This window comes from Bidens hawaiensis, unplaced genomic scaffold (genome assembly GCF_021521415.1).
Source record: "Bidens hawaiensis isolate Kalapana, Puna unplaced genomic scaffold, B.hawaiensis_p1.1 tig00008374_1, whole genome shotgun sequence".
Classification (NCBI taxonomy): Eukaryota; Viridiplantae; Streptophyta; class Magnoliopsida; order Asterales; family Asteraceae; genus Bidens; species Bidens hawaiensis.
The window spans coordinates 357086-367911 of record NW_027491592.1 but is presented as its reverse complement, the minus strand read 5'-3'; the positions used below and the strand labels follow the sequence as shown (position 1 = coordinate 367911).

At 36.0% G+C, this 10826-nt stretch overlaps 1 protein-coding gene across 1 annotated transcript; it reads right to left on the bottom strand.

Moving 5' to 3' along the window:
- Window positions 1-399: 399 nt before the first annotated feature.
- Window positions 400-3565, bottom strand: LOC143637542 (protein IQ-DOMAIN 3-like). Its single transcript, XM_077104910.1, has 5 exons — window positions 3455-3565; window positions 2970-3341; window positions 2121-2348; window positions 1097-1216; window positions 400-1020 (listed from the first exon to the last, which is right to left on the bottom strand). Exons 1-5 carry the CDS (start codon window positions 3533-3535, stop codon window positions 445-447), a joined length of 1377 nt encoding a protein of 458 aa, XP_076961025.1. The 5' UTR covers window positions 3536-3565; the 3' UTR covers window positions 400-444.
- Window positions 3566-10826: the final 7261 nt, after the last annotated feature.

The following is a 10826-nucleotide window of genomic DNA, read 5'->3' as shown; positions in this document are numbered from 1 at the left end:
CAACTCTCAAGCCGAGCTTGAGCCCTTGTTGGTCAATAGTTGGCGGGCGGTGGTGGGCAGCGGGCAGTAATATTGGTTGGTGGTGGTGGCGATGGTTGGCGGTGATGGGTTGTAATGGAGGTTAGTGCGACGACGATGGTGGGGCGAATGCTAACTAAGCCTTCATTGAGTCGTGAATCCAATATATTAGTGCTTGACTCAGCTCAATAGATGTATTTACTTGATGCATAACTATAAGTAAAAAAATCACCTATACATAATGCTAACAAGATACAGTGTGATAAATGTATTTTCTAACAAAAGTTCCAAGCTGCAAAACAATATATACGATTATTATCAAACAATAATAACCACACTATACATATTACAAACATCTTATATACGTTAAATACATGTACATTGTAATTCATCACTTGCAAAAACCGAACACTTACAAAAAAATCTTTAACAAGCACCCGAACCTGCCTTATGACCACCACCACCAGATAACGACATTCGCTTGTTGACCGGCCCTGCAGTTGACTTCTTTTCCACGGTCCCTTTCTTTCCCAACCCCAACGGACTCGGGCTCACGCTATGACCTGGGCTCTGACCTTGACTTGGGGTTGGAACCATGGACTTGGTCTTAGTCGAGCGTGGTGAGTTAACTCGGGGTGATGTAGCACGCGGTGAGCTAACAGTAGCTGTAGAATCGTCATGGAACGATGAAACTGAAATGCTATGTCTCCGGTTTCGAGGTGACGATGTAGGGTCGTTTTTCGGGCTTGATGGCCCGGGCCGCCTATTGATCACAGATGGGGACCGTGGTGATGACATGGAGGGTGACTGGTCCAGGCTTTTGATAATGTCACCTGAAGATGATCGGGTAAGTTTCTCACGTGGTTGCTCGATATCGGTTGCTGTTTGAGATTCCCAGGGTCGAGCAGCCATCCACCGGTCTAACCAACTCCAGCCCCATTGTGGGTTGTTGGGGTCCATGAATGTTGGGTTTCCAGACTTTGATGGGTTCCTCCATAGTTGCTGTTTGTATAAGAAAAACATATATTCACGGGTGGGGTCCAATACTATGCTAACTAGTGAGACCAGATAAATTTACCTGTTGAATTTGTGCATAAGCGAGTGCACGTTCTCTTCGTGCGGTGGCCTCTTCTTTGTTTTGTATGCTTGCTTCGAGTTGTTGCTTTGATTTTCGAGAATTATCCCATCCATTTCCCAACTAATCAAACATTTAAGCCCGGAATTTCGATTATTAAACAAGAACACAATGTTAAACAAAGTGAAAAGGAAAAAGAGAAACATTTCTTGAATCATGAATGTAAGGTTGAAGCAAGATCAAGATATAGAATCAAACTAAACATGAAAAAGTGATATGGAGCTGATTCAAGAAATAACAGACTCAGATAAACGGGCCGGAAATAGCTCAACTTAATATGTTTGGAGTTACAGACCCATGAGTGGTTTGTCCAACTATCAGACCCGAATTCCATCATCTTCAATACAGACAATTTTCCATTTTTTTTTGTAATTTAATAAATTTCCTTTTATATGAAAACGCGTGAATTATTTTGAGTAATTCACACGTCTAATTAGTAAGTCAACGTCTTAGTTAGGCGGTCAAGTTCATTTTTCAATTTTGGCTCTACCCGCCATATAAATAGACACTATAAAAAGTGACTTGATGTAACTGTTTATTAAAAGCTGTTCGATTTTGGTTTTCACTGTTCGTTTGGTTCAGATTTTCAGTTTTACCATCTGGGCTTTAAAATTCTAGATCGAAAAAAGTGGCCCAAAATGATGAATTTGGGCCTAAATTTTTTTGTTAATCATTTATTTATTGAGTATTACACATTTCACCCTAAAATTTTTGGTACACCTTTTATTAATTTCTTATAAATTACTTAAAATCAGTTTTATGGTTCCGTTCCAATTGATTTGATTTGGCCTTTTTGGTTTTAAGTTGATAGCAAAACCAAAACCGAACTGAAATTTCGGTTTTTTAAAAGACATAAAGCCAAAGCCCAATCCACCAGTTTTTTATTGGGTTAAGTGAACTCGGTTATGGATTGGTTATTTAGGTTTCATTCACTTTTCAAGATATTTGGTGTGGATCTAAAACTTACATGGGATTTCATGTTGTCGAGCTCTTTCTCACGTTTCTGCATAAGCTGTCTTTGAAGGGCTTGGTTTTCTTCAGACATTCGGATCCTCCTGACCCGAACTTGGGACTGTACACGGGCCAGGGTTTGCATGCATCTTAAGGTGGTCAATGCTTGTCGTTTGACCGATTGGCTCTGAACCAACACTTTTAGCCTCACAAGCCCTTTCAAAGCACGTAACTTTTTCCTTGCCTTTAAACAACAAACACCAGACAGCCAGAATCTTTGTATTAGTGTGTTTACGATTCAATAATAATCAAGTGGCTTAAGTATGGGTGGCAACTTTTTAACCCCCGACACGACACTAAAATACTTAGGTTTTCGGTTGGCATATAACCTGTATAAAAACGGATAGTGTTTGGTTGACCTGTTTAACCTGTTTAGTTAAACAGGTAGACCTGGCAATCTGTTTGGTTAAATAGGTCAACCCACTAACCAGTTTATAACTCGTCAAACCCATTTCTTTTTTCAACCCACCAACTCGATTAACACCTTTACAGCTTGGTCATCAATGGTTGATCTGTTTAATCAAACGGCCCTGTTCGGATAGATTTGTTTAGTTAAATGGGTCGTGTTTAGATTGATCTGTTTGACCCGTTTAGTTAAGCAGGTCGACCAACCAACCTGTTTAGTTAAACAGGTCGATGCAGTAACCTGGCCCGACACACTATACAGGTTACACGAATTTAAGTATGCTAGTTAGGCTTGATGCTTTTGACACAAATAAAAATGCATGTCATGTTCAAGTCGAAAAATTAAACCCACCAACCCGACGCTATTGAATTTAAGTGGAAGTCACATAGAAAACATTACCACGTAACGCCTAAAACACGCCTGCACTTTAATGGCCGCCACTTCTTCCTTAGATTTCCCCAAAAACCATCTAAAAGCTGCCGCCGCCGCTGCCGCCTTAGCAGCATAGGCCATTGTATGCACAGGTTTGCTCTGCTCATTATCCGGTTTTGCAGGTTTCTTCGGCTCAATCTCGGGTTTTGTGGGTTTGCTTGGCTCATTATCTGGTCCTGTGGGCCCGCTCGGCTCTGCAAATTTTATGTCATCGTCGGGTTCGGGTGGAGGCGAATGAAATGCAGGGGTGGCAAATGCGGATTCGGTTTGCGAAGAATCGGATTCGATGTGCTTTTGCTTCCCAAACCATGATTTCTTAGAACTAGTTTTCTGAGTCCTCTATAATATAACATAATAATAACAATTAACAAGTGTTAACCCACATTGGCATTTCATCAAACACCTTGTGTGCATAACAAAAAATAATATAATTAAGAGCAAAAATGAAAAACCTTTTCTTTCTTTTCTTTGGATTCATTACCGGAATTAAAAACCTTCTTAACTGCAGAAAACCAACCACCCTTTTTCCCCATTAGCGTTTCGAATCATCTTCAAAACAATAATAAAAATGGCTGAAATTAATATCCCAATAAAGATCAAATTAAAGAAACATGTGTACAGAGATTAATGTGGATTAAAGGGTATTAATAATGCCTGCAACAGAAGAACATGAAGATTGAATCGATGGATTGTTGATGAAAAAAAAATAAAAAAAAAAAAAAAAAAAAAAAATAATAATAATAATAATAATAGGCTTCTGCTGATAGAAATGATTAGAGGCGGGAATAATAATAATAATAATAATCGTTTTGAAAGGGTTTTTGCTATTTTGGGTAACGGGCAGTTAAAGGATTCATTTTTCATATGAAAATAAACGAAACATTAACTATACTTTATTTTGAAGAACTGGTACTTGTGATCCCCTTACTTTGATATATTTATAAATTTTAAGTATATTAAGATGATGATTGTTTTTCGGAAGATATCTGTAAAAGGAAAGGTGGACAGAACATATGCGGTCTGAAAAGAAGAAGATTGTTTGTTTTTTAATGTCTATAAACTGCTAAAGCAATCTGATTGTTGTGTACGAACGGTGGTAGTGGGTGGTGGTGGTGGACAGTGGTGGTGGCGGATGGTGGGTGGATGGGTGGTGGTGGACAGTGGGTGGTGGTGTTTAATCTTTTATAGACATTCGAAGATCTTAGAAGTGGATGTGTTAAGTCTACACAAAGAAGAGTTTGCGTTGACGTTTTTTTAATGAGACGTATTCGAAAAAACAAACAGTCTCCAGATGACAATGTTTGCCCATAGTCTGCGCGACACAGACAAAAGAGTCTGCGCGGACTTAAAAAATACAAAAAACAAACACCACCTGTGTCGCAACTTGTTAGGTTTGCCCCCATAAAGTAGGATATCATACACGTTATTAATTCTCATATGCTGGGACAAGATTTGGTTGGAGGTCAACAAAGCAAACACTTGCATAAACATCATCATGTGCTTGAGATCGATGATTCAACAAATGTGACAAAACGAAACGTGTGACAAAGTTTTTCTCAACGTATGATTTTGTATATAGACTGTATTCGTCATATCAAGTTAAGCAATTATCATATAAAACTGGACGCTACACACCGAAAGATGCAAGTTAAATTGAGGGGAAGTTTTTTACATGTTTTTGTCGGAAAACATGTAATCAAGGGCATCCTTTAATTCCAATAGAGGATTTTGATATGTTTATAGATTTTGCATGTGCGTGATTTGCGTTTTCGTGATTTGATTTTCTCAAAACCTAGCGGGTTTTGATTATGGTGGTTGCAGTTAATTGACGATCAAACACTACACGAATCACACATACAAATATATAAACTTGCACGAATCAAACACTACACGAATCACACATACATTTTGATTATGGTGGTTGCAATCTATAAACTTGCATGTGCGTGATTTGATTTTCTCATCAGGTTTATATAAAATACCCGTCGGGTATCCCCAGCTCAAAACTCGCTAGGTTTTGACAAAATGTAATTAATCGATTACAAAGATGGTTACCATAAAGATAAAATATCTCAATAATTAACATAAGCGAGTTTCGAGAAATAATATATTTGGAATATAGTATATATATAATATAATAAGCTATATCGGGTACATCAGGTATATAATCGGGTAAATGGGTTTATGTTATCGGGTAATCGAGTATATTAAAAATCCAAAACCCGCGAAAAATTTTAAAACTAATCCCAGACCCTAATGGGTCGGGTATCCCGTCCCATTTATACCGGATTTCGGGTTTTATTGCCATCCCTAATAAAAAGAATGATTTGAATGTATTGAGATGAACTTCGCGTAACTTGGATATTACTAATGATGGATTAAAGTAAAATAGAAATGGGCATTTGGTCTGGTGGTATGATTCTCGCTTAGGGTGCTAGAGGTCCCGAGTTCAATTCTCGGAATGCCCCATTGTTTTAACTTTTATTATTTTTAGCATTTTCTACATGTCATAAATGGTCTCTTTTATTTTTCATAGCATTCAACTTCCATCCCTCTAGTTTTAAATACGCTGAAGAACACCTTTTTTTTTCTTCTTTCTGTTTGGACTTATTAATAGATCTCTTATAATATATCCGTGTTTTTTTTTTTAATTTCTGTGACTATTATATTTGCCATAATTTTCTTTATTAAAATAAGTTTAAATAAACAAAATGTTAGTTTCCGTTGCTGTCCAAAGTTATAGTAAATATCATTTTAACATGGATTGCGGTGCGTACTTTCTTGATATTTAATATTTATGCCACTAAATTTTCTTTATCATTCAAGTTGACTTATTTTTGCAACTTACTTGAACGTAATTGACCATCAACTTGATGATATATTTACGCATTTGTATGATTAGTAATAGTTTTGTAGCTATCACTGGATCCCGAAGAACGAAGGCCCAATTACAACCAAAAGGACGTGAAATCGGATTAAATGGTTACGGAAGTACGGGAACACCATTCCGGGACTGTTGGTACCAAAATAAAGATGAAAAAAAAGCGATACCGATGTATAGTTGTATACCACTCCGTCTGGCCACACCCTTAGGGTTTTGAAGTCTCTTACATATTAATCATGCGTTTTTTAGTTTATTTATTTAGAACAACTCCTAATCTACTCATACTAACCACTTATATTTTTATTATACAGGATTTAAAACTTCGACTTCTTTGATAGAAAGAAGACATCTTATCATCAGGATATCCTTTGAAACATTCGTTTAGTTTAATAATGGATGCTTTTTAATGCTAATCAATGGAATAGAAGTATGGAAGTCTCCCACCATATTTAGGGCTTGGAATACGGCATGTTAAATGGTACTATCTTACAATTCAAGCAAACTAGACTCAAATTCAACTTAACATCCACTTATTTTTAATTATTCATTATTTTTAATTATTCATTATAAATATTGCACGCTAGTTTTTTTTTTTGAACGATTAAATGTTACACTCTGTAATGACTGTCTTTGATAGTTGATTTTATATATAGAGAGTTTAACATCCACTCTAAAACCAACTATAAAAGAAAGCTTTTGTATTCTAACTTTACCCTTAAGGCTATCTTTTATAGTTGATTTTATATAATATGAAGTAACTAGTTAGAAGTCAATTTTGTTACTTCTGAAAAACAAAAGAAACTACGTTATTGGTGATTTATTTGATCGAATGTTTAGATAGCATATATAAAAATTGTTCATGCATATATATTGACAACCTGTGAGGATATTTCTAAGTTTTCTTATTTCATAAGTGATGCTAATATTGAACATGTAAAAAAATAATAATAAAAATCCCAGATATGGAGGCGTTTGATAAGACGGACAGAGAAGACACAAGTTTTATCTATTTTGTGTACAATTTAAATCACGTGCCAACTTGTTAAGTAATAATATATATAACTAGGGATTGGCACATGCAATACGGCGGAGATATGTACGTATAATATTCGTATACATTCATAATCTGACCTATTTAGCAACAAGAAATTTTTCTCACGCGATGTATTGTAAGCTCATATATATTAACTTACATATTTACACGTTAACATATATGAATATACGAAAGGAAAAATAAAGATTTACTCTTCATCGTCGTCGGTTAGTGAAATGTGTGATTATTTGTAGCAAAGTTACCGGCTCATGCATGCATGTGTGAAAGGCGTTTGCGTACTTTACTAGAAGAAAAGTTTATTTGACTAAACATAAATGTAAAGCAAATAAAATAAAAAGTACATCTACTCTTCATCGTCTTAGGCTAATAGATTACCAACATGATGTTATTATGTGTCACATCGACTTTTCTCAGTTTGACTTTGAAAGTCAAACCTTCAAGAACAACTAAAAAAATAACCTTGATTTTCTAAAATTTGAGAGAGAATTTGAAGATGTAGCAGGGGAAAATGAGGGGAAATGGTGGTGTATATATAAGGTAATGTTGGTGGTCAGATATGGGTGTGAGTTACAAGAGTTTTCATGCAAAATGGGTCAAGACAAGACACAAACAAACAAATAAACAAGCTGCTGATATGATGCAGATCGCTATACGCGATGGTGAAGGGTGTCCCCCCATCGCGTATCGCGATGGGGTGATGACCAGATTTACCAAACTTTTAAAAATGGTAGTTTTGGTCCCCGGAGTTCGTTTTAAGTGATTTTTACGCGTTTTAAGGACCGAAAAAAATGGTTTTCAAGACCCAACAAGTGTATAACAATACTGTAACATAAAATCCATCATTTGATTATATCCAAGCTTCGGTTTACAAAACGGGTCGGTTTACATGATAAAACGAATACAAATCGAGACCCGAAATTGACATATGTCACAGTATCCCCTATTTTAGGAAATTTCGTCCCGAAATTAAGACAAAGATGATGATGCAAACAAATGTGGACACTTCTCTTTTATTGCGTCTTCTCGTTCCCAAGTGAATTATGCGCCACATGATTCTCCGACAGCGCACCGACTAAAGTGATGGCGTCCTCAAGGTTCACGGGTTTGCTACTCATTACTGAGTCCCGGATTTGCATCTGTAAACCCCCAATGTATTTATCAAGCTCACGCTCAGCCGGGGTAACCAAGTGAGGGACGAGAATTGTTAGTGTACGGTTTTGCGTCTCGAGTCTTTGTAATTATCGTTAATGTTTATTTGATTATTTTAATGTAATATTTAATGTTATTTATCTAATTCGTTATGTTTAGTCTAGTTCGCTAGGAATGTTAGCGAACTAAGACTAGTTCGTTAAGATTAAGTCTAGTTCGCTAGGGATGTTAACGAACTAGGACTTTATAATGTATTCCCTCCTGATTCGTTAGGGGATGTTAACGAATCAGGGGGTGGTTCGTTAAGTTAATTTAGTTAACGAAGGGGATGCTGGTTCGCTAGGGGATGTTAGCGAACCAGATCGTCTTCAATAAATAGTGAACTACTGTTCACTTGTAAAAGGTTGAAGTTTTGAGAGAACTAATTATATTCAGAAAGTTTAAAGTATTCTCTCTCTCTCTCAAGCTTCACGATTAATATTATTGATAATATATATTACATAACAATCGAACTAAGGTATTAACGAGTTAGATCCGTATAATTAATGTCAACATATAGATCTGGATCAGATCTAAGATATTGATTAGAACGAGTTGTTGAGTTTAAGGGATCAAACAAGAATGCTCAACTCGTGGAAACGGAGTGAATAAGCGACATTATCACCACTATCTTGCTTGAGGTTCCAAAATTTCTCCTTGAGCTTTTGGAGCTCGTGTTTAGGACATAATGTCTTCATCATAAGTGCCTTGAGATCGGACCACGGAAGAGCCATAGCCGTTTCCGATCCTTAGAGGTGCATAACACTACCCCACCATGTAAGAGCAGTTTTTCTAAACATGCTCGAGGTGAAATTTGTCTTTTTCGCATAGGGGCACACAGTGTATCGAAACACATTCTCCATCGACTCGAACCATTGCAACAAGGTAGTCGCACAGTTCGTACCCAAAAACTCGGTTGGGTTGGCACTAGTAAATTGCTTATACGGGTAGGATACTGGTTTGGGTTCAACAGGTGCAACAACGGGTGGATGTTGGGTAGCTTGGATTTGGGTTATAAGTTCGGGAATCACAACGACCATTTGCTTGACGACGAAAGCAGCCATACGCCGGTTGGAGTTCTTTCGCGAGTGACGGCTTATCGGAGGCACGCTAAAAAAAATTATATAGGAATGGATTAAGTTTGAGGTAAAGGAAATGAATATGAGGGTGTATAAAAATAAAATAAACTTCAATTTTTGATTGTGAATCCTAGTGTTAATGAGGATAAGATGTTAGTGTTAAATAAAATATAAAACTTTGTATGTAAATAATAATCTAAAACAAAAACGTAAATGAGTTTTGAGAGGTTAAAGCTTGAAAATTTGAGATTTGTAGAGTCGAAAAATCATACATGAACCACCATGATTTGATATTCCGACATTAAAATTTTTTTATAAAACATCATATTGGAGTCTAAACATGTGCACGTACTACCGCGTCTTTTTCATGTTTTCGACTCAAATAACGATAGTAACACATAATAAACGGTTACCTTTTAACTATTAAAAGATTATGAAACATTAAAAAATAGTCTTTTAATGATCATTAAAAGACTACCAAACAATTCCTAACAGTAGTCGATTATTATTACATTTACGTGTAAATAACATTTAAATATATAGGTACCAAAGAATAATAATTGCGTACACACATGGTCAAAGGAGGTGGGATCTTGTGCTGTGCCTAGTGTCCATTTTCTTTTTCTCGAGATCTATATTTTTAAATACTCTTTCATTCTTCAAAAGGTTTATTTTATTTAGTTGCGGAATTTGCTTTGTATTACATACGTTAATTAAATCCAGAAATAAATGACCAGATTAATAAAAGAGAAAATTCTCAAAATAGTCCATTTATAGAATGTGGTTTCAAGTTTGCCCTTCTAAATTCAAGTTTCTAATTTTGTCTTTTTGGTATCTCTCGCCGGCAACATGTTAGCGAACACCGACAATGTGTTAACATAACATATGGTTGACGATGCGTTATGTTGCTAACATAGGGTAGCAGCGATGCGTTAATGTTTAAAGCAGGGGTTCCACGATGCGTTAGTGGACAACGCATCGCTGCTACCCTATGTTATGTTAACACATCGTAGGTGTTCGCTAACATGTCGCCGGCAACGAGATACGTTTATGTTGCTAACATAGGGTAGCAGCGATGCATTATCAGCTAACGCATCGTGGAACCCCTGCTTTAAACATTAACGCATCGTTGCTACCCTATGTTAACAACATAACGCATCGTCAACGCTATGTTATGTCAACACATCGTCGGTTTTCGCTAATATGTCGCCGGCGACGAGATACCAAAGAGACAAAGTTAAAAACTTAAATTTAGAACGACAAAATTAAAACCACATTCTATAAATGAGCTATTTTAAGAATTTTCCCTTAATAAAATGGCATTCCATCCACTCTATTACAAATTTCATTTTATAATCTCTTAAAATATGTCCATCTTATATCTTTTAACATATACATAAAGAGTCCCATTATATTTATTTGAATGCAATTAAGATCATAAAAATGATAGTGATTAATGATCATATAATTAACATCTTAAACTATAGTACACTTTTAATATTGGAAAAAAGTTAAAAACATTAAATCACACACATAATTTTCGTATTGCATATACATTAGAATATAAGATACACAGGTTAAATTTTGTTTAAAGCAAACTCTCTCATATCTTAAGCAAT

Excerpts from the sequence above, each read along its gene's own strand:
- LOC143637542 (XM_077104910.1), bottom strand. The coding sequence starts at position 3,535 with ATGGGGAAAAAGGGTGGTTGGTTTTCTGCAGTTAAGAAGGTTTTTAAT. Across the intron at positions 2,349-2,969 it reads CGTGTTTTAGGCGTTACGTG|GCAAGGAAAAAGTTACGTGC; the intron begins GTAATGTTTTCT and ends TGTTGTTTAAAG. Across the intron at positions 1,021-1,096 it reads CTTATGCACAAATTCAACAG|CAACTATGGAGGAACCCATC; the intron begins GTAAATTTATCT and ends TTATACAAACAG.